The following is a 27,076-nucleotide window of genomic DNA, read 5'->3' on the forward strand; positions in this document are numbered from 1 at the left end:
CACTGCTGAACTCATCTCCCTGCCGTTACCAGAGAGTTATCTCCGCTGCAGCATACAGTGAGGCAAATACACGAGGATGTTTGAGAATGGGAGGGAAGAGAAGCTTGCGAAGCCCCAGCACTGCTTTAAGCAAAGAGGAAGGAGCAGCGACACTGTAGGGAGCACCGGCACCCGCCTGAGGCCTGCAGTTTGGTTCACCTCAAAGGAGACACCCCCTAGCTCCAGCTCCTCCAGACACCCCGCGTGCTCGGGGTATTTTCTGTTCTGCAGGCAGTGCCGACAGCCACGTTCAAGGAGCGGGACAGCCGTGGGCTGTGGCTGCCCTCCTTACGTCAAATGGCAGCAAGACAGAAGATGGTTACTGGAATCAATTTCTCTAAGAAAGAGGAAAGGTGATTTGAATAGCTGGCGTGTTTTCAATAGCTTGCTCAGCTAAGCTGGGACAGCTCGCTGCACGCGGATGAAGCGGCGCAGGGTGTGCTCGTGGCACGCTGACCACGTGCACAGGGCACCCGCAAGCACCAACACACCTGTCTCAGCAAAAAACCGTAATCTTGCAAGAAAGACGGCCACGCACCTTGGACGGCCTTGCCCTACCACTCCAGGCAAACCCTGCCAAGCACAACAGCTCCTAACTGGAAAGCTGTTTTAAACTCGCCTCAATACCTGCTTGTAGCGGCACCTCCCTCTGCCCACGCGCAGAAACGAACCCTGCGCGGCAGGTCTGCTGCCACATCTACCTCCCAGCCCCCTCGCGCTGGGACGAGCCGCGGGGGAGCCCCGCGGCCGGCAACCTGCTCCCCCACGACGCGGGGGAGCTGCTCTCGCTGCGGCACGCGGGCTCCCGGCGCACGGCGTGCCTCCAGCACAGCAAAGGCCAGAGCAAGGAGCGAGCGCCTCTAGGCTAGAAGAGCAGCGAGGAGCATCATCTGCTTCATCTCTCTGCAACCAGCGCGAGCTCCCCCACTGCCACAGCCAAAGCCCCGCAGGGTTCCAGAGCAATGCTGCTGCAGGGACTGGGACAAGGGGAGACAAGACCCTTGGGAGCTCCAACGCTGCTGGTGGCCACTGTAGGGGGGTGCAGAGCTCCCTGTAAAAGCTCCGGAGAATCTGGTCCCTGCTAGAGCCACACAAGCTCACACAAAAGTCACAGCTGCTTTTCTAGAAGGTGAAAGCCTGACTGCCAAATGTCAGAGTACCCCCCTCACCTGCTAGCATGGAGTTTTATATATCTGGAAATGTGGTTGCAAACCGAAAGCTAGAAAAGGAAGCCTTTTTCCCCCCAAATCCTCCGGGATGCTGAACGACTAACATTCACACACTCAACCTCCTCGTTGCTTCAAACTTTTCCCCATCTGGTTTTGCATTTGGTCGTGGCTGCAGTCTGAAACCTGCCTGCTGAACTACCCAGCTTCTTCAAAAGCAAGCCTTGCCACACAGAAACACAGCCGAATAATATTCTCGCTCAATAGCTGGTCTGAGGCCAGCGTTTTCAAGGGCTTTGATCCATTTCAAATAAGGCAATGAGCTTAGCCCTTGATTAAATACATAGCATAATCCACCTAAATCTTGTTAGCCGAGAAGCAAGTCGCTTGCCTCGCTAGTGGTGGGTGGCATTGCTTTTCGCTGCCAGGCAAGCGGGGCTGCTCGCAGCATGAAGGTGCCCCGTGGGGGCACATCCCAGGCAGGCAGAAGCACTGGGACAACTGGCAACCGCAGCAAGAAGGCACATGGCTTCCCGCCGCCGGTCCAGCAAGCCCGTATGGTTTCAAGCCACAGATGTTCGTGGGATCCTTCTGCAGAGCCTCCCCCCGTAACAAGAAAAAGGCACCCACAGAAGGAGCTTGCCCCCTCCCTGTTGGGAGGCACCGGTAGGGTGCCCCTGGGCTCGCCCTGCGGCCAGGGCAGTGGGCACCCAACAGCCAGCACAGCCCTAAAAAGCCAGCCCACAGCAAGCGAAATCACTGACCGTGAGCGATGGAGCCAGGCTGCGGCGCGGGAGCAGGATGCGCTGCAGCTTTGGGGGAACGTCACACCGTACCGATCGTGCCTCCCCTTCCTCGGGAGGCAGGAATCAGTAGCGCAGTGCTTGCAGAGCGTTAGCCAAAAGGCCTGGGTGCCAAGCGGGAAGCTCGCCACGACGCGGGTGCCTATCCCTGCTGTGGGACAGGGAAGAGCCTGGCTCCGGACGAGGTGGGGGTGTGCCGCCAGGGTCAGCCTCACGCACACCCCCCGCTCCAAGGGCGGCACTGCCATCTGGTCACCCCGATCAGCTCTCACCAGCTGTGACATGGAAAAGCAGCACCACTTCCCTCCTGGGTCCCAGGCTGCCTCCCAGCACGGATCCCCACATGCTGGTGCCAACCTCAGCAGCGGGACACGGGGTGAATCAGGTGGTTTGGGAAGTCTGGCAAAAAGAAACCCTCCTTCCCTGGGCAAACCCCCCTCCTCTCCTGCTTGGCCCTGGGATAACTAACTCTACCGATTTTCAGGTGAGTCTTTCAAAGCACACAGAGGCAGAACACCGAGTGCGGGAAGGCTAGGAGGATGGTTTTTTGCAGCCCGAAGCTGTGTAACCCCACTCGCCACCAGTGATTCCCACCAAACAGAATCCAAACAGAAGCGCAGCCGCTTCCACCCAAACAGAAAACCATGCTAGGAAGTGGGACAGGAGAGATCTGCTCCCGAGGTTACAGTATGCTTATTGAGTCATTACCAGACAAATTTCTGTAAAAGCACTCTTGCTCCTTACTTCTCTCCAGGTTTCGGACCCAGCAGCGGGGATCAGCTCTGCAGGGATGTGACCCCCGTGGCTGATCCCAACCCGGAGGCAGGAGCCCTGCACGCCCCTGCTCCATGCTGCATTAGCAGCTCCGAGGCTTCCCACAGCAGCCGGGCACATTTTCACAGCCAGTGTAAGGGTTTTGAGTTAATTTAACCATGTTAACATGTTACGTGGCTTCTGTCATCCCAACTACCCTAAAAAGCCCAGGCACAGATCTTGGGGGAGAGTACAGGGAAGAGGAGAAAATGATTTAAGAATTAGTAAGGAAAAAAAAGATTTGGCCACAATCCCAGTGCACAGCCTCACACAGATCAGGGGAAAAAAAAAAACTTCACAGGATTTCAAAACCAAAAAAAAAAAAAAAGCAGCTAACAGAGGCAATATCTGCTTTAATCGAATCCTAGCCAGGCAGGCTCAGCAGAGCAGATCCTGGCAGTCACCAGCTGGTGCAGCAGGCATCAGCCTTTTGGCACTGGTATCCTCACCCAGAGCCGGGCAAGGGAAAGGGCTGCCTGCAGAGGAGCTGGGATGATAAGTGACAGCAGTTGAGCATTGCAGGGGCATTTCACCACTTCAGTGGCTGCTGCTATAACAATCTTCTCTGACTCAGCAGCTGAAAGGGACGCCGGGAAGGAAGCACCGTAAAAAAAAAAAAGTCATGCATTATTAATATGGACTCTGGCAGCAAGACATGAGTTGGAAAAACACTGAGGGGGGAAAAAAAATGACTGCAGAATAGGAGCGAGCTGCATGTGTGCAAGCATTTCACACTTCTGCAGGAGCTGCTGCGCTTGCAGGACTGTTGCAGCCGGGGGCCACCCTGCACCCCTCCGTGGGGCCCCCAGCTCCAAGGGAACCCCGCGTTTGCTGATGGGGACTTGATATCCATTTCCTCCCTTGAAGCAGGTTGCTGCAGCCCTAGCGCAGAACACACCACACACCTTGGGCACGGCCCACACTACTCAAGCTGCGACAGCTCTGGGCTTTCCTGCTGTGGAATACAGCCATTTCAGCTGGTTTATCTACCTGTCACCTGTGCATCACTTGCCAACACCCAGCAGCTTCCCCTTGGCTTCCCACCCCACGCAGCCCCCCGGCCCTGCCCCGGCAGAGCCCTGGCCATGCCGCCGCCATGCTCCCGGGTATTTTAGCAACAGCAGCCGTTGCACAACGTCCCCAAGGCTCCCGCGTCACAGCCTGTGGCCTCCTGCCAGCACGCCCGCTGACGCAGAGGACGTGAAAGGCAGGAACGGGACTGAAATGCTTTCCTTTTCTGCCGGGTAGGTGAGGGGAGGAAAAAAAAAAAAATCAGTTAGCACTTGACTACCTGGTGCACTGCAGTGTTTGCTTTCCTCTTCTATTCTGTATGCTCTGTACGTTTTTTAGAGGCACTTTATAAACATTAGTATTCACGTAGCCGTCTTCGCCTTCCATCCAAAACCTTTCTCAAGACACAGCCTCTCCCAACCTGCTGCCGAGGGGAGACTCCGTAAGTTAAAAGCACACGCTCTGGCACGGCAGGCATCACACAGAGCTCCGCCAGCCCGTCCTGCTCATGGCAGGGCAGCCCTGATCCCTGCGCAGGAGCCTTTTGGCAGCGTATCAGCGTATTTAAAGTTTCAGTGCAGCTTCATCCCCAGCCTCTCCAAAGCAAAGGAGGTGGCTAACGCAGTGCCAGGATTCACGAGGTTCCTTTGATCGTTGGTATGGTGACAGCATTCAAGCAAAACCGATCAATTATTTTGCCATAAAATTCCCTAGATGTGCAAACAAACACTGGCTGAAGACTGCTTATGCCATAGTCCAACCCAAAGCTGCGCAATGGGTGCTTTTTGCCCCCTATTAGATTTCTTCCATCACGCGTGCAGTGGCATCCTCCGTACAGAAATATTTCCCAACCTTTACCTTTCGGGTTAGAACGGCACAGGGAGGGAACAGCTTTGCAGGCGCCGTCTCACACGCAGCCCTCCCGCAGCAGTCTGGGAGCGTGCAGCCCAAGCAAGCATTGCACAGACATGTACTTGCTCATCAGGACAGGAAAACAGTGGTTTTCTAACACAACAAGCTCCCACCAAGCAGGGAAGCCAAGGCACAACCCAGAGAAAAAACCCGCAGTGCTATCTCAACCACATCCTCTGGAAGCAGCCTCTCCCCTGCAGCAGGAGCCGGGGGACAGGGACAGATGCCCCAGCTGGGGCACCTCTGTTGCGAGGGGGGCTGGCCAGCAACCGAACAGCACCTTCTGAGGGTCCCGGGGCGAGACCCGCGCGTGGGGCAGGGGCTCTGGAGGGGTCCGTGCCAGCGGGGGGGATGCACATGCATACCTGGCAAAGGGAAGAGCCCATTGGTCTTGCTCTGCAAAAAACCTAGGAAAATGAGCTTTAGGCAGTCACATACAGTGTGGCCACATGCTTTCAGCTAAAGCTCAGACCAAGCAAACACTAACCACCCTCACCTCCCCCCCATAGCTGGGAGTGAGGTAGGAGCTCAGACTGAGCTTCTTGCACCCCTGAAATAATATTTACATGCCTTGGAAAAACAAAGCATCAAATAAGGTGCACTAAAGCTTGCGGCTTTATACAAAATACCCGCAGTCACTACAAGCACAAGGGATCCCTCAAACCTGCCTGTGCCCCTGACCCCAGCACAACAGCCCGCTCCTTCACTTCAGGTTTGAGCAAGACCAGCAAGACTGAGAAAATCCCTGTTGTAATGGAAAAAGGGCACCACCGCCCTGCCCGTCACACTCCACACCATAGCTGCAACCATGAGGATGCTTCCTCCCACCGGGACGGGACTTACACACGCTGTCCCTCCGTCAGCCCCGGGACCCTTCCAAGCAGCAGATGAGGATGGCCAAGAGCCATTTTCCTGGCGGGCACCAACATCACCCCTCAGCTTTTCAGTCTACCTTTCCTTTCAAAATAATAGCAGCTCCAGAGTAATGCTAAAAGCACTGGCATTTTTAATGTTCTCAATTTCGTGTTCTCCAAAAAGCACACCCACAAATCTCTCTCAAAAATTTCCGATTGGGGGTGGGGGGGTGGGTTTGCATTTCAACACCACAGTCCACTATGTATTTTCTGCTCCATCCCTCAAAACACAATTACTACCTACAGTGTTCAGAGCAGGTGCTAGAAATCCTTCAAACCATCCTAACACACCAGCGTTCAAAATCCTGTCAGACAAAAACACAGTGAGAACAACAGTCCAAATGCAAAGGAGAAAGAAAAGCCAGTATGAAAATAAACTTTCCTAAAATAACCCAGCAAAGGTTTTGTCAAAGTAAACACACATTTTATTGTAACAATGATGCTTTAAAAATAAAGCTGTTCAGGGAAAGATTTTCTCGCTCTGTATAGCTGCATATCGGTTCTTCTTCCAGGCTATTCATCCCTCGGGGCTGCCACGGGGAGAGCAGAGGGCTCTGCAGAGCCTCGCACAGCCGACAGCACATCGGCCCCAGCCAGCACCACCGGCTGACGGTCACCGGTGCCACCCGCGGGAGCTTCCCCAGAAGTTTTAATAAAATTGAGCATTTAAAGACTCCCCACACTGCATAGATATTAAAATCCATCAACAGTAACAGCATTCGAATAGGAACCAGTGCAAACATACAGCTCCCCACATTGCTCGTCTCCATTCCCTGCAGTGGTCCCCAGGGTGTTCATCATACCCTGCAGAGCAGATGCTGCCTCAGTTAATGCAATTAATGAGTCCACCTGGAGAAGAGGCAGACGATCAGCTCAGGAAACAAAGCAGCAGTGTCAGAGCCCTTATCTCCACCAGACCCAGCAGCCACCTGAGGTGACCAAGCGCCTGCTGAAGCCCTGGCCCTCCACAACCTCCCAGTCCCATGAAGATGGGGTCTCCTGGGAGACCGGGCTGACAGCACTAATGGTTTTGCTGTACAGTTTGGTCCACTGCAAATCAGAGGTTTTGGTGCATTTAATTTGCAGGAATGAACCGGTATACAGAAGCTTTTGTGAGTGTTGATCGGCTTCCACAAGCCAGGCCTTCCAGAGACAGACAGGTGAAACGTGAACTCTTCACATACTCTCTGCACTTGCAACACCTGGTGAGCCACCAGCAAAATAACCCAAACCAGACATGCCTGACAGACAGCACGGGTGCTTACAGGCAAAGAAAACTCAGTAATTCACCTGCCCTCGGAGAAACCTTGGAATCTGTTAGCCTTGACCGAAGGTGGTCTCCATCCAGTGCTCCGCACTGGACGCACTGGCACAGGAGCCGCTCTGTGCAAGCGGGGCTGCAGCCGCTCTCCCTCCTGCACGTGCCTTTTAGGAGACTCGGTGGCGGAGAAATCGGTGCTACCAAAGGAGCTATTTCCCGCAGCTGCCGCCAGTCTCCTTCCACACGTAGCACAGGAGACCCTGAGCTCAAGTTCTCCCATCAAGGAGCACTCAAGGATTTCTTACTACGCCCAGTCACTGTCACATCTGATGACTGCAAATGCCTCGGTGGGATACACTGAGGAGCGGGGCTGATCCTTCCGCAGGTTGTGCAACGCTGCTTGGCAGATCTTTTGGGGAGAGGAGGGTGCAGGAGGGCAGCGCTGCCAGTGCCCCATAGTGAGATACCACACTCCTTTACACTGCAGAGGGACCGTAAAGGACTGTAAAGCCAGGACTACAACACCACAAACCTCGTTTCGTTATTCCGAGCTGCACCTTCACCTTCCGCCCCTGCTCGAGCAGCGCCCAGCAAGCCACGGGCAAACCCCGAAGGACACCGGTGCCCAGCCTCTGCCCGGCCCAGCCAAGGCTGCCGCGGCCCCCGGGGTGCTTCGTGGGTGAGCTGGGCACCGTCACCCCGCTGTGGCCGGCACCGCCTGCCCCCACGCTCGGGACTCCGCGCCGCCGTCCCCTTTCGCGTCTCTCCCCACGCTAACCTCGCCACAGGAGGTGCGCACAAGGCAAGAGCGGCAGCTGCCCACCCCCCCACGACCTCCCCATCCCCTCGCCCGCACTGCCCACCGTGCCGTCGCCCTTCCTGGGACCACGGCCGTTACTTGGCCTCCATTCCCCACCACCAAGGGCCACTCATCTGCCTCCCACAGTACCACGGTGCCCTTAAACTGGGGCAAGCTGGTGGTAGCAAAATCTCATGCCATTTTCACCCTGGAACTCCCCTGTGCCAAGATCTGCCAGGCTGACGCATTAAATAACCGACCCAATCAGCCAAATTCGGCCACATAATATCCTTGCAAGGGGCCAAAGCAGCTAACAAGCTGTACAAAGGATGCCGTTGGTCTCCGCGGTACTGCTCTGCTGACCACCGAAACGCAGCGTGGAGGAATAGCGTTTCAAAGCACTCCTGCCTATCAAAATTAAGTTCTTGCACCATAACTGTAATTCCGGGCCAACGCTGCTACCTCATGCCCTGTACGGCTGGTCAGGAGCAATTCCTGATAAGTTTTGAGGTACTAAAGCCAGAGTGAATTGCAGCTCTCTCAAAGGTAACCATCTTTCACCCAATAGTGTAAATTCTCTGCATTATCTTCCTACATCAGATCCAACCAAATAAAACTCCCCTGCAAGCCTAAGTTTAATAAAATGAAAAGGCTACGACACCCAGAGAGACAACACAGGAAAAGCCAAGAGCAGATACCGGAGCACCAGGGAAGGCCCCTGACCTCCCTCCTCCCAGCCACACAGCAACCACCCTCTCCACCAGGACAAAATCCAAGGTCTGAGAAGCTCCTACTGTTGCAGTGAGAGTTATCAAGATGAAACAGCAACTTGCAGCGCGAGCAGCTTGTAAAAGCATTACTGTTTTCAGCTGCAGGAAGGAATTCCCTAGATTTCCCAGGCCCTGTTAAAAGAGCACAAAGCCAGCAAGAGAAGTCACTTTCCGGAACTGTAGCTTAGCTCCTTCGAGGACCATTGCTCCAACCCCCGGGTCCAGGAGCAGACAGAATAACTCTGGCAAGCCCATTTCTGCACACCCCCGCTGGAGAAGCGAGAGGCACGCAGGGCAGCTGTCCCAGGAGGGCGAGAGCCTCAGTGCTGGGAACAAGCCTTGCAAAAAATCCCGCTGAGGTGCACACTGGATTCCAGAGCAGGACAAAACGGTTCGCCTCGTGCCAAGCTCTGCTTATTCCAAAGGCGAGGCCAGTGCGATTGCACATAATTAACACACAGCCTGCCTCGCAGCCCCTGACCCTGCTGCTGCCACTCGCAAGACCTCCAAGCGAGGCGGTGAGCAAAAGCGGCCTCCCCACCCGTACAAGCATTGCCTCATACCTGCCACCTTGCAGGGCCTCCTGGCAGGCAGCAGGGACCCACGCAGGCACGAGAGCATCTTCCAGAGCCTCCAGCCGCTGCATCTCCACCAGCCCCGCCATGCCTCGGCCCCAGCTCACCGCGGAGCAGAACAATCGGCTGCCTCATCCAGCACACAATGGCCACGATGAGACAGACCCACATAATCACCCCAGCCAGGCAGCGACAAAAGCGAGCGGGTGCCGGGGAACAGCGTCGGGTGAAAGGGGAGCCTGCTGCATTTGTGCCATCAGCTAGGTCTCTGGCAATTTATTTTCCAGAGTAGCTTTGGGAGCCCAAGGATGTAAATTGTTAGGGTGGTGTGTGGGGAGGGCACACGGGTATTGGACACGAGTGCTGGGAAGGAAGCAGCGCTGGCTGTTTACATTGGATCGCTCTGCACAAACTCGAAGCCACAAGAAAATTTCAGTTCCATAGGAGGAAACCTTGGTGAAAGGCAGAAGCGAGGAGCTACCCAGGCATCGCATAAACCAGGGCACAACGCAAACATAAGCCCCAAAAGCTCCGGGCTCCCTGTGGGTGCCGAGCGTGGCGATTTGCTGACAGTAAACGTTAATTTCTCGCTGCATTTCCATCTCGAGCAGACCGAGAGCACGCCGGCGTTACCGCATTTGCATGGAGGCAAACACAATGGCTGGCTGGGCAACAGGCCAGCACCAGGGTAGGCAACTCAGAGCCCAGGCTGGGCTCCCCTTCCCCAAAGGGCACCAGGAGCAGTTTTCCAGCTTTTCCAGCCAGCAAGGGAGCCAGCAAGCGTGCCAGCTCCACGCCAATGCGCTGAGACAGCACCCAGAAGTGCAACTGTCCCAGTTTTCTCCTGGCACTGGCGCACAACTGCTCGAACACAACAAGCCTCAGCAATGCCAATGGATTTCCCCCCCCCTCAAACCAGGGGCTCAGGGAGAGACTCGGCCCAGCACACCCTGCCACAGGGCCGCCCGGTGGGACCCTCGCTGCCGTGCCGTTCCCAGCTCGGAGGAGCCGACACTGCCCAGGCTGGGCAGGCTGGCTCCAGCCGCTGACCCCCACGAGCAGAGGTTTGCTGTAGAAGCCCCTTCCCAGCAGCCTGCGGCACCAAGCAAATGAAAGCCCTTCCAGGCCCAGTCTCTGGACGATTCAAGCTCGCTCACAGCTTCAGGTCCCGTTTATTTGGATTTTCTAATTAAGGTACAGTCAAGGAATGGATTAATCACTCCTCTGCCAGTGGTTTAGCCGATGAGCTGCAAATCCTTCTTCAGCCACTTCCCCAACATGTCCTGCAAGGGCAGAGGCTTCTTGAGGCCCTTCAGCAGCCAGAGAAAAGCAGCGCAGCCCTACCCACGGCACGAGGGGGCGGCGGGCACGCCGAGGGCCCCAGAACCCCCCGCTGACGGCATCTCTCCATCACATGGCACACCGTCGGTTCATTAAATCCTTGGCTCTGCTCGTCTCCTCTCTCTCACTTTTCTTCCAAGCTTCTTCTTGCCACTCTGGCCTGAAAATGAACTCCCTCCAAGTGCCAGGAGGACGAGCCCGGCGCCCTGGGAATACTGGGCTGGGTTTTCACCAGGGAACATTTCTGGCTGAAAGGGATGGGGGGAGGAAGCAGATCTTCTGTCACCTGATGGGGAGATGACTCAGAACATTGCTGACATTCACAGGCGGGTGGGAACAGCGACCACCTTGACCTCTCTCCCTTCTCTTCCAGCACTGCAGACAGTGAGAACACGGGGCAGGATGGGACCGCGTTGTCTGACGTCCACCAAGGGAAAGGCCTCTAGGCCCAGAGCTGGCTTTAAACAGTATTTTATACCCTACAGCACCTCTAGGACTGGTGGCCACATAAAGAAGCGGCACTAAATGCATTAGACAACTCTAAAAAAGAAACAAAACCATCCTTATCAGAGAAGTTTCCTTCAGAAACTGTACAGCCATTCCCTCTGGGCCTGGGGAAGCCCGTCCAGAGCCACGCCACCGCTCTTGAAGAGGACATCCCCTGGGCCTGCCCTGCGAGGGGCTGCAGCAGGCGTCCGATAAAACAGCTGCCAGCCCCACGGCAGCACGTGGACAGGACGGGTCAGGCTCTGTTTACAGAGGGAGCAGGCAGTGGCTGTGCCACCCATTCGCACCAGGGTGAAACTGTCCAACGGGCGCACGGGAGCGGCTCGGCAGGCCCGCGGCCAGCCTGCGGGACTCCAACCAGCCCGCCGGGACGGCCCGGGCCACCGCGCCAGGCAGCAGCGCGGTGGGAGGCCCAGGACGCGTGTCCTCACTCGGCCTGAGCCCAGGACACGAGCCCCACGAGCAGGGCTTCGCACACCAGCCACCCCCAGCTTAGCCCCGCGCAAGGCTCCCGGAGTCCAGCGGCAGCCCCGGGATGTCGCCTGTAAATAAACCCCGCAGAAGTCACCTTGAAAAGCACACACGGGTCCCCCCGGGATGTCCGAGCTAGGGGTGGCATGAGTAAAACCAATGACATTTCAAGGAGAAACTCCCATTCACAAGATTTTTTTTTTTTTTAAAAGATTGCTTTTAAAAAACTTAATTGTTGTCAAAGTTGGATTGAAGGCCAAACCGCAAGCCTTGGCTCCGCGCAGAAATGAGACACGCTGTACGATGATAGCAGCTGCTTTCCGAGGCACAAGCTTTCCGGTATCGCGGGGCGGACGGGCGCGCGGCCCCGGGGCACCGGCACCGGGTGCTGGCCATTCTGGTTGGCGACCACCCGGGTCCCGGCGAGGCGCTATGGAAAAACGGAGGGCAACGAGCACGCTGCCGCCCCGAGCCACACGCTTATCTCCCCCCTCGACGGAAAGAGCGGGGTTTTCACCAGAAAGCGAGTGGAGACCGCAAGCACTTGGGCAACGCTCCACTTCTCCAAAACAACCTCTCCCCGGGCGGGCGGGCGGCGGGCTCGCCGCCCCCCCCCCGCCCCCCGCTCGCCCCCGGCAGCGGCACCGCTCGGGCCCCGCCGGCCCGGGGGAACCGCGCGGGGCGCGGGCGGCCCCTCCCGCAACGGGGACCCGCACCGCCGCGCGTGCCCGCCCGAGGGGCGCGGCGGGGGAGGCACCGGGCACACCGCCCTCTCCCCCACCCCACCCCCCTCCCCTCCCCCGGCCGCGGGCTCGCCCCGGCGGCTCCGCGGGGCCGCGGCCGGGGGCGCAGGGCCCGGGCCGCCCCTCTCCGGGCCGCGGCCGCCGGGGATGCCGCAGCCCCCGGGCCGGCCGGTCGCGCATTACTCAGCGTTTCCAGCGGGAGGCGGCGTGCCCCCGCCCCGCGCCCCGGGCCTCGGCCCGCCGCTTACCGATGCCCGGCGCCACATAGACGAAGTAGAGGAAGGAGGAGGAGAGCGAGAAGAGGAAGAGCGCGGCCAGCAGCGAGCGCCGGGGCAGCAGCCGCCAGGCGCCGCGGGGGCCGCGGGGCCACCGCATGGCCGATCCGCCGCCGCCGCCGCCGCCCTGCTGCCGCTGCGCCGCCGCCGCCGCTCACATGCGCCGAGGCCCGGCGGGAGGCGCCGCGCCGGGGCCGCTCCGAGCCGCCGCCCGCGCCCAGCGCCGCCGCATGAATGAGCCGCGGCGGGGCGGGGCGGGGCGCCGCGGGGACCGGCTGCAAACTCCCGCCGCCGCTGCAGCGCGCGGGGGTCCTCGGCTGGGCCCGCCCCGCTCCCGGGGCTGCGGCACTGCTGGTGGCACTGGGGCACCCGGCCGTGGCACTGGGGCACCCAGCGATGGCACTGGGACACCCGGCTGTGGCACGGGGACACCCAGTAATGGCACTGGGACACCTGGCCGTGGGCCTGGGACACCCAGTAATGGCACGGGGACACCTGGCTGTGGCACGGGGACACCCAGCCGTGGTACTGGGACACCTGGCTGTGGCACGGGGACACCTGGCTGTGGCACGGGGACACCCAGCCGTGGTCCAGGGACACCCAGCGATGGCACGGGGACACCTGGCTGTGGCACGGGGACACCCAGTAATGGCACTGGGACACCTGGCCGTGGGCCTGGGACACCCAGTAATGGCACGGGGACACCTGGCTGTGGCACGGGGACACCCAGCCGTGGCACTGGGACACCCAGCGATGGCACTGGGACACCCAGCCGTGGCACTGGGACACCCAGCGATGGCACGGGGACACCTGGCTGTGGCACGGGGACACCCAGTAATGGCACTGGGACACCTGGCCGTGGGCCTGGGACACCCAGCAATGGCACTGGGACACCTGGCCGTGGGCCTGGGACATTCAGCGATGGCACTGGGACACCCAGCAATGGCACTGAAACACTCATCCATGGCCCAGGGCACTGAGCAACGGTCCAGGGACACTCAGCCATGTTCCTGGGACACCCGGTAACGAACCTGGGACGCCCAGCACCAGCAGAGCAAGGGCTGACACCTCCGCCCCCAGCCCCCCAGGCAGCAGGGGTCTGTTTGGACGAGTGCTGGGTGCCCCCCAGATACTGCGTGGGAGGAGGCACAGCCGGAGAGGAGGTGATGGGCACAGATGGGTGGAAGTGAAGAGGGGGCAAAGTCATGGTGGTCAGCGCAACAATCAGCACTAGCAGCAACGAGCAGCCCAGTCGGTTAAAGAGTAATTAAGTAGTTCTGCACATGTTTGTGGGCAGTTCCTCTGTTGTGTGTAGGAGGAGTTGGAAGGAGATACAGAGATGCCTGGAAACGAAAAAATGGGAGAGAAGAAACACCATCCCCATCAGGGGAGCCAGAAGAAGTAGTTGCAGAGGAGACGGGGCCCCGTCCAGCCCACAGGGCTGCGTTTTTTGCCTCATTTATGCTTGCAGGATCTGTGCAACTCAGACTGTGTTCAGGGGAGGCTGGAGGGAGAGGTAATTCCTTACTCACCAGCAGACAGAGCTGCGAAAACCAAGCCTGGGCCCCAGGCCCCGGGCGGGAAGCAGGGCCGTGGACCAGGCACGCAGGCAAGGGCCGGCTACCTCTGCCCAAGGTGGGCAGCGAAGGCAGCGGCACCTCCAGGAACGATGGGCCGTGGCGTGGGAGGTGGGGACAGACCATCTGCCAGGACGTGCCCGGTGTGTCCCCGACTGCCTCCGCGCCCGGGGGCGGCCGCTCAGTCCAAACTTCCAGCCCAGGCAGGCGGTGACTGCCTGGCTGCAGCTGGGGGTGCCCAGCACCGGCCCCACGTCAGCCCCGGGCCAGACGCGGGGATGAAGGATTCTCCAGGTACAGCTGTGTACCCCAGTAATACCAGGAAGGATTAGCCCCCCTTCCAGCCTGGATACAGTAAGGGCAAATAAAGAAAACAGTTCTCGCATTCGACAAATGGGAGACAAAAGCGCTCCTGTTAGATACACAGATTCTCAGAGGAATGAGGATAAAAATGAAGATAAAGTAAAAAAAGAGCGGGGATTAGCAGAAAAGTAGAAGTCTCTCTTTAAAAGGTAAGGCATTAATTTTCTTAATGTGCCAAGGCACAGAAGGATCTCGAGGACAGAGGATCCTCAAGAGCCGGGAGGCTGAGGAGGAAAGCAGGGATTTCCCCGGAGAGGCTGCATGAGCTGCATTAACTTCAGGAACAAGGAACTCGTTCTTGTTTTCCAGGATTGCCACTCCACCACCACCTTCACTGAAACAAACTCAGTCCTGAGCCCTGTTAATTTCTGGGAGCCCACAATACTCCGGCAGAACTGCATGGCCAAGTGGTGGCTTGGGCAAGGAAACCCAAGAAGATTTCTTGCTTGGTTTGTGATTTGTTTGATGCAGACATGGTCAAAGGTGAGGCATCGTCACAACCAATAATCTAACCTTTTTAACATGTTTAATTAGCAATGACATGGCTGGAGGAGCCACCCAGAAACTTGCTCCCAGGCTCGGGCTGCTGCAGTGGGGCTGTCCCGGAGGAGTGAAGTGAGGGAAGCCCTGGAGCCACGCAGGGCATGCCTGCCCCGCTGCCCGGGCTCTGACTCACCTCCCCTCTTCCTCTCTCCCAGGGCCCAGCTCAGTCCTCGTCAATCCACTTCAGCCTCCCCCTTTTCTTTTTGCTTACTCTCCTTTCCCCTCCCCTCCCTGCCCTGCCCCTCCACCACATCCCAGGTAAGGGATAAAAAACAGCAGCCAAAGTCATTCTCCCTCCCTTCACCCTCTTCCAATAAAATAAAACGAGATGAAAACAGCAAGAGGGGTTTAAAAGTTTGGGATAGTTCCATAGGGCCACGGTCGGCCTTTGGGCTGGGAGCACTTCCAAGCAGGGCTGTTGCAGGGAGCGTGCGGGTGGTTCATGCCCCGGGGGGGTCCTGCCTCTGCCCCACCACCATCCTCCACCTGCCCTGCTCCAGCCTGCACCAGCTGCTCCAGCCCTCCCAGCCTGGGGCGGACGAGCAAAGACCCACTTTCTGCAGAGTTTAACCTCCTGATGACGCCTTGAAGGGGGGCTTGCATGCGCGGCTTTTCCGGCAGCCTGAAGGGGAAGGTGAGGCCAGCTGGTGCATGGCCATGAGCAGGAGTGGAGGGACGGGCCCCGCCAGCGCGCCTGCACTCGCGAGGCGATATGGCTGCACCCTCGGAGCGCGTCTCCACATAAACGGCGTTCTGCACCACTGGAGGCAGAGCTCTGCTCGGATGGCTGGGGGTGTCCCGGCGCGGGCACGGTCTCGGAGGGAGGCTGCAGACGCTCTTGCACCACACGCAGTCTGGAGCGGCTGGAGCTCCATACTCCCAGTGTCACCAGCACAGTTGCTCAAGTGCTGTGTGTGGGAGACCAGCCTGGCAACTATCACGGCTCGCTCCTGATGAACACTGGCACAGCCAGGCTGGGCGCCCGGCGGGCCAGATCCCGCACCCAGCCGCAGGAGCACCGGCGCCGCTGCGGGACAGCGGCCAGGAGCTGCCTTGGACCCTGCAAGGAGCAAAGCCACCCGCCGAGGAAGCGCCCCAGGGTGTCAGACGGGCAGTGCCACCGGCTCCCGAGGGCCAGCGGGGAGCCGGCAGGGCTGGGAGCGCTGCCCGCAGGGTTAGCAGAGGGCCCTACGCAGGAGCCGATCCCAGAGCAGGCAGCCCGGTAAGAGGGCTGCTGTGGAGAAAGTATTCCTCAGTTTTGGGATTGGAAATGGTCGCTAAAGGGTAGCTCTGCTCTGGCTGCACCTCTCTCATTGTCACTGTACGCAGAGGCCCAACACGGATTATCTAATCTGGGAGGATAATCTTTGTTCGGCCACTTGAGGAAATGGCCTCGAGCTGCGTCAGGGGAGGTTTAGATGGGATATTAGGGAAAACGTCTTTACTGAAAACATGGTCAGGCACTGGAACAGGCTGCCCAGGGAGGTGGGGGAGTCGCCATCCCTGGGGGGGGGGGCTCAAAAACATGTAAACGTGGCACTTCAGGGCATGGTTTAGGAGGCCTGGGGGTGTTGGGTTGGGGGTTGGACTTGATGATCCTAGAGGTCTTTTCCAACCTTGATGATTCTGTGATTCTATGATTCTGCGCAGGACAGACTGTAGCAAGGATGTCACAGCCCTTGCTAGCATTTTGCAATCTCTGTCACGGTCTCTGGAACTTCTGGCACCTTCAGTCCCAATGGCAGAGACTTTCCACAATGAAGACTCCATCCTGTGATCAGGAAAATGCCTCCATGTATAAAGGTGAGGACAGTCAGCATCGCACCGTGTCAGCCCTCCGGCTGCTCGGCAGTGCTGTTTGCTTTGGGTCTTCCCTGGACCTTCTGCTGCCAGACAATCTGTGACCAACGCGGGAACCTGAGCTGTAGCACTCAAGAGACAGACAGAGGCTTGAGGTGGGCTGGATACTGACCAGCTCTTGGCTTTGCAAAAGCAATGCGCGCCCTCGACCTTTTACTAAAAGTCTCTTTGCAACGTGGAGCTTGCTCCAGCTCCATTTAAAGGCAACGCAGTGTCATCACCAGCTCTGAGCAGGAGCAGGACACAGAGGATGCATGCATAGTAGGAATGTAAATATTTTCTATGTGCACACCCACAGACAAAGCGTTTGCAATAAATATTCACTCAGCATATCATTTGCTGTGTGCCGGATCATGGACATAATTATTGATGCAGCAGGTTTTCAGAAAGACACAACAGGGTGTGTACTTAATTTGGCAATAAGAGCACACCTAAGTGGCCCTGGCATTTTCAGCTGGGTATCAGACCACTGCCACCCACAGGTGCTGCTATTTTATCTCACATCAATGTGTTGGCAGTAACAGAAAGGAAACCAAAGGCAGATATTTGTTTATTAAGATGGAAGAACGCTGAACGCTGCAAGGTGCTCCTTGCAAGTGGGATCGCTGTAGACCAGTTCTCAGGTTATGCCACCCACTACACTTTCTAACAAGGCTATTAGGGCTCTGATCTTCATAGCACCTGCACACGTGCCTAACCATAGGGATGGCTCATTCTGCCACAGTCAACAGATGTGTCATAGCTCCCAAAAGTAGGTGATATCAACAGAAATGTTTTTGCCGAGTTCCACGTTCACTTGGAAGGTGGCTGTCATCAGAAAAATAGGCTAAAATATTAAGCTTGTCACAGCACTTTGCAGAGATTCGGTTGATTTTGGTGCCTCTGTCTGCATCAGCCCACCTCTGAAGGCTGACGATCTATCCCAGTCGAAGTGGACTTGCACAAAGACTCATAAAATGTCTCTGAGATCTAAATATTTTGTCGAGGGAATACATCAGGCTGTACTTTCCAAAATTTCCCAAGGAAGGAAACTTCAGAAGACAAGAGGGAAAATTATTGTATAATTTAGTGTAAGTAATTTATCCAGATTTTAAAATATCACTTAACAAATTCCCTCTCAAAAGCTATGACGATGGCTGGGCTAAAATACTGCCAAACAGCTCAAGCTGAGAGTCAGAAAATAAACAGGCCATTTTCAGCACACCAGGAGGTCAAGATGGGGATGCCAGGAAATTCTCCGTTGGGGCCAGCCTTGTTGTGGATGGGGTGGAAGAGTGCTGCTCTTCCCTGGTCTGCGAGGGATTGCAAGGGAGTCAGGCAAAAACAGATGAAAGGGCAGTGCAGGCAGAAGAGACACCCTGCCTAACTCCTGCCAGGTGACAGGGGTGGAGGAAACATCTGGGCTATTCAGACACACAGCTGGATTTCAAAATGAACAGCAGAGGCAAGAAAGCAGGGTGAAATTCTGCCTCTGTTGAAGCCACCTGTGAACAAGAGGTCAGGACTTCACACCGTGTAGAAATGTGACTGTCTTCCAGAAATCTGGGAACAAGGACAACCAGGAACAAAAGAACATTTCAGAGGAAACTGCTTTCTATTAACTCGTAATTACATAATGCAAAATTAACTCACGAGGCCAACAGCTTAATTGGATTCCCAAGTGGGGAAGTCAGTTGTGTGGTGAATAATAACCTTCCACAGCTACCTGAAATATAGCGTTTCACATACAGAATACAAATTCTTCTGCTGTGCAGCAAAAAATGCCCATTACCTTCAATAGCTACAACCGAGGGGATTTTAACCACTTCCACTCACCTGCTGACCAGTGCCAAACTACCCCGGTGACCCTACGAAATGGCTCCATTCTGGACCCTCCTTGCACTTGCAGCCACACGGCTGAATCCTAATTAATTCTGTGAATGTATTTAGATATTTTGCTGAAGTAAAGTATAAAGGCTTCCAGCCATCTTAACCTTCTTCTCAGCTTGGATTTTGATTAACTGGAATAAATATTTAATTAAGAAGGCAAAGAGCCGAACCTCTCGACCACCCAGGCATTGCCTCTGTAGTCATTGCCCTTTGATGTACAAGGAAAGGGCTTGTAGGACTTTCTTAAAACGTGTGAGCCTTTCATTTCTCTTAAAATCATAGCAAGGTTGGGCTCTGTTTTGGGGTTTGTCTCTCAGAAGCAGTGCAGTGAGCATCGCCCAAAGTGATTTCTGCTCATCTTGGTCTGATGTGCGGAGGGGAGGCTTGCTTTGCCCTCCACAGCCAACAGGAGCTTGGGCATTTGTTTTTCAGGTCCCCATGACACTCATGTCCCCATGAAAACCATGGGGCTGGAAAGCTGGCCCTGCTGTCCCACGTTTGCCTGGGCCATTGCTGCCAGCTCCCGCAGCAATCCCCAAGCAGCGGCGGCCTGGCTAAACGTTTGCTGCGATGAGCTGTAACGTAGCTGTGGGAAGAGCTCCTGGTCATCGTCCCCGCACAGCTCCGAGGGTACCGCCAGCCAGCTGCCGCATGGCGGGCACCAGGCAGGACCGTGCTCTGGATGTTTTCCTCCTGCGGAGAGCACTGACGTGGTGCTGGCACGAGCTGGGTACTGTCGGCACACAGCGTGTCGGGCTGCACATCACTGTTGGCGCTGGGTGAGAGGTACCCGTTTTGGCCGCGTTCCCTCTCCCCTCCCCGTAACCTGCGGTTTGACAGAGCACTGAAATACCCCCTTAAAAGTCACCGACTTCAGCAGCACTTAGGCATGTGCTGAATCAAGGCTTAGGAAGCAGCTCAGCCCATGACAGCAATCTGCTAGAACCATCAACACTGCCCTTTCAGGTTCCCTCTCCTCTAGGCTTAATTGCCGCCTGCTTTTGGCACTGGCACCATTTGTGCTGTATGTCTTTATTTTTCCCCGAAGGACCATTTGCATCTTTACTGTTGTTGTGGTTTAACCCCAGCCGGCAGCTCAGCCCCACCCGCCCCTCGCTCGCTCCCCCCCGCTGGGATGGGGGAGACAATCAGGAGGGTAAAAGTGAGAAAACCCCTGGGATGAGCCAAAGACAGTCTAACAGGGAAAGCAAAAGCCGCGCACACAGGCAGAGCAAGCCAAGGAATCCCTTCCCTCCTCCCCACGCCAGGTGGGTGCTCAGCCACCCCCAGGGCAGCAGGGCTCCATCACGCCCAACGGGGACTGGGGAAGGCAAACGCCATCACTCCCAACGTGCCCCCTTCCCCCTCCTCCCCCAGCTCCATGTGCTGAGCATGACGCCGTGTGGTGTGGGACAGCCCTGGGGTCAGCTGGGGTCACTGTCCTGGCCGTGTCCCCCCCCAGCCCCTCACTGGTGGGATGGGGTGAGGGGCAGGAAAGGCCTTGGCTCTGGGCAAGCCCCGCTCAGCAGGAGCGCAGCCGTCCCTGTGCTGTCAGCACTGTTTCCAGCACAAATCCAAACCACAGCCCCGTACGAGCTGCTGTGAAGAACGTTCACTCTATCCCAGCCCAAACCAGCACACTATATTTATTTTATTCTGAGGATATCCTAATGATTTCCTTTCGTGCTTGATTTTGTTCCTGTTTGCAGCGGAACTCCTGCTGTCACTCTATAAGTATCTGACTCCAAAGTCTTTGCAAGGGCGAGTGCGACTGAGAGCAGAAAAGCTGAAGTCAAGCTAAAGAGACCTTTACCAGCTCTAAAAACAGCTGCTGCTCTTGCTGCTGCAACTGGTTTATACCTCATCTGGAGAACAACAGTTCAGAGCCCAGAATTGTTGCCTCCAATGGTTTGTTTGGCTGTGCTCGAGTTTGGCGACGTGCTGTATAATGTTTTTTGCATGGAAGTGTCACTCTGAGGGAGGTTTAATTGCTTTCAGCGTGGATGGTGATGAGAACGCCTTGGAAAAGCTATTTGCATACATTTTTTTTTTGAATGCCAAATGTGTAACTTCCTCCATGCTCAGGCAGTCTGAGGCTGCTTCCCTGCCTTACTCAGCTTCGCTGGGTGCCTCTGAAAAATTAACAACCAGAAATCCCCCGGCGTGGAGCGGAAAGTGAAACTCGGGGCCAGTTGGTTTGAATGTAGGATTGTTTGTAACAGCTAAAACAGCAGGACTCTGAATATGGGCTTGCAAACTATAGACTCAGACCACCCCAGGCCCCCGGCATTCAGGGCTCTACAGCCAGCGGTGCTGCAGGAGTCCAGGGCGAAGCAAGGGCAAAGGCACTGCCTGGTCCTGGGGTATTGGCTCGACTTGCTGAGCAGAAGAAAGTAAATGAGCGATTTCAATAGCATAGGGCTGGTGTCAAATTGTCGAGCAGCCACCAAGGGCAGGGCACACACCTGCTCGTCCCAGCACCCGCACCACTGTTCGCACCGTCTTCTCAGTGCTGATCGTGGAAAACACTGACCGGCGTCATCCCTCCGATGGTCCTCACGCGAGGCTGGGAGGTGCCACGCACAAATCCCTGTCCTTCCTTCTTCACAGAATTCATGGGCAAAGTATCTCTCGAGTGGCTTTGGAGGTTTCCACAGCATCAGCTGTGACAAAATGGACTAAATAGATCTTTACTCCACCGCGTATCTCACTACAGGGCAGTTCAGTTTTGTGGTTACTTAATGGTTTGAAGCATCAGCTTTGACATAAGCAGGACCCTGCCTATAGGAGTGGAATAGGTATTGATTTAATGCCCTCAGTGCAAGGGATCCTAAGGCACCTGGAAGCATCTTATTCTGGAACTGCAGCCATCCCCCCAGGTGAGCTTGCTGCCTGTGCTTTTCCCCAGATACATGCTCTTTTTCAGCCTAGATATTTTACCCGGGGAGAGGACAAGAGTTATTTACTGCAGTCCAGGATTTGCAGTCTGGCTGGCAGCGCTGTACGGCAGCCCCAGCTGTGCTGCCACACACAGCAAAAATCAGGAAGAAAAAGTGCAGCATTTTTCTGCCCAGCGTATGTGCTGCAAGACCAACACCTTCTGGAAGCATCAGATTTGTTGTGGAGGTGCTGGGCAGCTGCGTACGTGTGTGTGCTGGATCAGCACCTTTCAAGCGCGATGGATTTGCTGAGCGTGTACAAACCATCTGCCCAGGAAAGCCACAAAGAAAGGCACCAGCCCTGGTCCCCCACACAGGACGGCAGCGGCCCTGTTTGCCCACGGGGGAAGACAACAGTCGCGTCAGGGTGGACCCTAAAGAGGCAGAGCATTTCCTGATGGAGACCACGTTGCTGGTGTGACGGGGTTGTTTGTGCCAGCCTGGGTACTGCGACACGGCACTATTTGTGCTGCCAGCCAGATTTAGTTCTGCTTTGCACATGTGGCTGCGTGTGTGCAGTGTGTTCATCTGAACAACAGGAACAAGGGCTGCGGTCCACGATCAGCCTGAGCCTGCTCTGATAGTCCCTCCAAGGTGCTCAAGAGCTCAGCCCAAGCCCATGCCAGGGTCTGCAGCTGACAGCACAGAATCACCCAGGAATGCAGGGCAGGGCAGGAGAGGCAGAGCATCACCAGCAAGTACCGAAACGGTGGAAACTGTATGGAAGCAGAATACAGTCAACTAAACTGGAATTTAATCGGGACGCCAGGGCTCATATTTGCTTGTTACGAACAACCTGAGTGGCTACATAACATAACTGCAGCCAGAAATATTTCAATTAGAAATCAGGCTGAATTTTGTAAGAGCAAAAGTGGAAGTGGTAGTTTCTCTATTTCTTGATGTCACCCAGTTAAAGAGGTACAATTTTCTGGAATTTATGTGTCAGCCACACACCCTGCCTCCCTGAAACACAAGCTATGGGGTTCATTACAGGGTTTTACCGATGATACTAAGTGGCCCGTGACACAGAGGTGTCCGGCTGCGATGACCTAATGGGTCTGCTGGCCCTAACTGCTCTGTGTCCCCAGAGAATCACCGCCTCATGATTCAGAGGGGAGAGAGGTACTCCCTGCATTACCGGCATGACAGCCGGTTTCAGCCAGGTTCACAGAGTTTCTCGTCTTATGCAACCTCCATTAGTTATTCACAGCAACTGACTGCGGCTAGCAGGCGAGTTTGCCAAGAACGGTGCCTAGTTACAACAACAAACCAGGCCTGGCTTTGCCATGGGCATATTTTTCTCAGATAAACCATGAAAAAAGAAATTTACAGCGTGCAGTTCATTGTACGCAACCTGGATTTAAGCTGTTCAGTCTGTAAGGGCATTTTAAACTAAACAAACAGCTTTTTGTTAACATTTTCACTAGTGCTGCAGATTTCTAGGTTTAGAATAGCACTGATCGCTTTGAGCCAGTACCGCTTCACTGGGATGGAGGGATTGGATGTCATACATCGCAGTTGAAACCCTGAGGCCATGCAACCATTTTTCTGGCAGCGTCCCTGAAATTAACTGGAGTATCAGCCGAAGGCATGACCCTGGGGCTTCGCCTTAGCTCTCAGAGCAGGGGGGAGCTGCTGGGTTACATCTCACCCCACAGCCAGGGAGAGACATGGGCAGCAGCACTACGGCACTGGGCAAGGCACCCACTCCAGTCCGTATGCCATGGATGGATGGATGGATGTGGCAGGGAGAAGGAGCGGCCGGATCTGTTGAAAGAGTCATTGCAGGGCCGAAAGGAGGCTGCCAGAGCTGATCTCTTCTTGGAAAGAGAGGAGGATCCAAGGAGAATGGCCTTGCCAAGGAAAGGAAATAATTCGCTTGCCCTCAGCTCCTGCTCGCTCTTCACCGGGCTCTCCTCCTCCAGCGCCGCTGGCTGCCGGGCACTTCGCCGCTGGGCTGGGTCTGGCTGGGGGGAGCGGAGTTTCTTCAGAGGTGCAGGTTGGGTGCTGTGGTTTGGAGTTTTGACTAAACCAGCATTGATAACACCCCAGTGGTTTAGCTGCTGCTGAGCAGGGCTGGCACAGCGTCAAGGCCCTTTCTTTTTCCCACTCGGGCCCTGCAGCGAGGAGGGTGAGGGGGTGAGAAGCTGGGCAGGGGGGCACAGCTGACCCCAAGTGACCAAAGGGGTGTTCCGTGCCACAGGGCAACATCCTCGTCAATGAAAGCTCAGGGACAGGAGGAAGTGGGCACGCTCAGGGTTGTGGTGTCTGTCTTCCCAAGTAACCCCTATGCGCTTCCCTATGAACAGCTGAACACCTGCCTGCTGATGGGAAGTGCTGAATTCACTCCTATGTTCCTTTGCTTGCTTGTGCAGCTTTGCTGCACTTATTAAGCTGTCTTTATCTTGACCCACTAGTTTTCTTGTCCCTTTTGCCCTTCTGATGCTCTCCCCCACCCCACTGGAGGGGAGTCAGCAACTGGGTGGGGGCCTACTAGCCCACCACAGCAAGGTAAGGTTCCTTCCATTCATCCTTTCTGTTTCTTTTGTTATATATCCTCACTGTCCTATGAGATAGTTACCGCTCTCGCCAGCGTTAAATCTTTGTTGTTGTTGCTTTTTCACTCTACCTCTCCTAAATCTGTACTCGTCCCCTCATCTCTGCTGCAGGCTGCCACAGTGACGTTGCTCGCTCGGGGCAAGAACAGCCACAGGGGCATGGGAAGGGTCGCCCCTCTCTGCCATACGGGGCCTGCGTGTTGTGTGTCAAAAGTGATTTGTGGAGTAGGTGTGAACAGGAGCTGCGTTTTATCAACAGAGCAACTGCTGTCCTGACAAGGGATTACAGAGATAACACAAGGAGCAGAACATTCTTCTAGGGAGGCACTTCAGAGGAATGCCCATAAAAACCGCCACCAGCTGCCTCTGATGGAAAGGAGACAAGAGGGGAAGCGTGGCCTACTAGTCAGAGCAGGAGTCAGCACATCCAGGTTATTATTCTTCTCGCTACTATCACTTTGCTGGATGTCTGGACATCTGAACTAGATACCTGCATCATTCCAGCTGTGAAACTCCTCTCCTCCAGCACAGGCACCACGGCCAGGGTGACGGAGTGTACCTAAAAACCCTAGATCCTACTGCTTGGGTTCCCGAGTCTGCTAAACAGCACTGGGCAGTTTCTGGCTGCATCAGGGCTACTGAGCAGGAGCAGGCTGGACGCTGGGAAGACCCGGCTGGTGGGAAATCTGTGTGCCCGCTGTCATTAAATCACGCTTCGGAGTGCCCACGGGGATGCCTCCCCGTGGCCCAGCTGCTTTTGCCGTGCCATCCCGTTACTCGCAAAGGGCAGAGAAGACTGGCATCCCTCTTGGAAGGGCCCTGCATCGCCTCCTGCAAGGGCTGGCGGGTTTCGGAGGCAGCTCGAGAGCAGGCTGCTGGTGTGAGCGTGAGGTGACAAGTCCTGGGAGTGCCCTGCAGCTCCAGGCTACCGCCGTGAGCAGAAATGCAGTTGTTTGTACAGTTGTTCTCTTTCCCCATTCCCATTTGTTTGTAGACAGGTCACAGCAGATGCTTCTCACCAGCACAGCGGATACTTGGGCTCTTTTGGGGCTGGTACCGGTAACTAACCCGGCTAACAAAACACTCCATTCATCAGAGCTGTCACAAAGGTTTGTTAATTCCCTCTGACAGAGGGCTTTCAGGATAGCCTGTAATAAGGAAGGAGGAAGAGCTTTTAATTTATATGCCAACAAGAGTGTAATCCAGAGAATACCTAAACACTGCCCTCAACAAAAAGGTATTCAGCAATACAAGCAGCCCTGGCAGAGGGGCAGGCAGTGAAGGACCGCTGTGGGAGGGGGAAAGCAGGGCGCAGGCAAGGCCAAGCTTCCTGCAGCTGGTGTGCGGGTTTCACCTCCCGGGTGATGAATGGCTTCTGTCCGGGAAGCAGCTGCCGCCGGGCCACCGCGGGCAAGGGCAGACACCACGCTCGTGGTCCCCCCCAGCGCACGGACCCACATCCACGGACGCTGGTGGCCGCTAGGGCCAGAACAGAAAAGGAGGTGGCTCTGCTCACAGCTTGACGCAGGCGGGACCGGCTGCCAGAGGAAGCTGCAGATACTGCAAGTTTCCACAATTTCAGTATACTGAAGAGTAGTGGGGAGGCTGCCGGGAGCAGGACTGCATCTGCTTGCCCTGCAGTTCATCTCTGGAGATGTCTGCGTACAGCCTCTGCCAGCTTTTTGTCGGGGAGGCGGGGAATGTAGTTTTTTTAAATTCTAATTCTAGCCTGACCATAATTGATTTTTACATTCTTGGCTTTTATTTTGTTTTGTTTTTCTTAACTTACAAATGGTGGTTTCTGCTGCTGGCATCTCCTTTCCCTGTCACCCCTCTACGCACGCACACAAGCAAAGTGCCATCAAATTCTGGGATGGATACACATGCACCAAATACATAGACACACTCCAGAAATCACACCTGCAGCAGGGTGTGGGAAGCTTAAGCTTGAGCTTGCAATGCTTGTTTGAAACTAAGCATTGAACAGCCCCTTAAAGAGAAACTAGATTGACTTGAGGAAGACGTTCAGGAAGAAATGGAAAAGGGCGGTACTTGGTCGTCACTGCCTTCTCTCGCCTCATTTTCTGAGCGTGCAGAAGCATTTGGAGGCCGTTGCTGGGAAGAAGACCCAGGGCCTGCAGGACCTGCTAGCCTGACGCAGGGAGCTGCATCCCGGGGCCTGGCAGAAGACACAACCATGGAGCTGCATCATGCAGGGCTCCAGCACATGGTGCAGTCAGCCCACGTACGGGTTGTCTGCGGTGGCCAGAAAGGCCAGGTAAGGAAGTGGTGTCAGTGAGAGCCGTCTGTGCTAGTAAACAAACAGAAACCTGTTTCCTGGGAGGTTAGGGTGGGAGAGTGGGAGCAGATTTCCCCAGTCTTTGCTGGTCTCAAGATAAAGTGCTGCTCAGAGGGCAGCGGACCCTGAGCGACGTGCTTCCCAGCTCACGCGTTGACTTGCTGTCTGTTTCAGGGCCATTTCTCCAGCCTCTCTGTGCCTCAGTTTAGGTATTTGTAAAATAGCAACTGCCTCCTGCCGAAGCCTGTCACCCATGCACACTGGGAGAGTCACATCTTGAGGCAGAAGGCCCATCGCACGCTGCTGCGAGAGCGGGCTCGGATGAGTCACGGCGCACAAGCACAGCACCAGCTCTGAAACACATGAAGTGCCTGAGTTCTCAGAGCAAAAAAATTCACTTTTTAAAAGCAAAACCGAGGGAGGACAATTTCTCTATGTCCTGTCTCTGGGGCAGCACCTCCTGTCCCCACTTGGCAGTGTTTGAAGCATTTACCCAGCAGAGCCTGTCTGTTGTGAAGGCGGCGAGCTCTGTGGATGGGACTGTCCTCCGCATCTGCCTGTCCAGCAGAGCCGTTGTTGGTGCGTGGCAGGGCACAAGCCAGCATGAACAAGCATCTGGTGCCAAAAAAGAGGAAATTACACTGGGGTCAGGCGGGATGCACTTCCCT

At 55.9% G+C, this 27,076-nt stretch overlaps 1 protein-coding gene across 2 annotated transcripts in view; it reads right to left on the reverse strand.

Moving 5' to 3' along the window:
• B4GALT5 (beta-1,4-galactosyltransferase 5) overlaps positions 1-27,076 on the reverse strand; it is a 58,973-nt gene that overhangs the window by 25,546 nt on the left and 6,351 nt on the right. Inside the window, exon 1 of one of the 2 annotated variants that reach the window (XM_064465178.1) lies at positions 12,374-12,640. The exons of the other annotated variant lie outside the window; for it this stretch is intronic. Within the exon in view, the coding sequence (XP_064321248.1) occupies positions 12,374-12,500 (127 nt within the window). The 5' untranslated portion in view covers positions 12,501-12,640. Of the gene's footprint in view, positions 1-12,373; positions 12,641-27,076 lie in introns of those variants that run through there. 2 annotated transcript variants of the gene reach the window in all.

The sequence above is a fragment of the Phalacrocorax carbo genome, chromosome 14 (genome assembly GCF_963921805.1).
Source record: "Phalacrocorax carbo chromosome 14, bPhaCar2.1, whole genome shotgun sequence".
NCBI classification, from domain to species: Eukaryota; Metazoa; Chordata; class Aves; order Suliformes; family Phalacrocoracidae; genus Phalacrocorax; species Phalacrocorax carbo.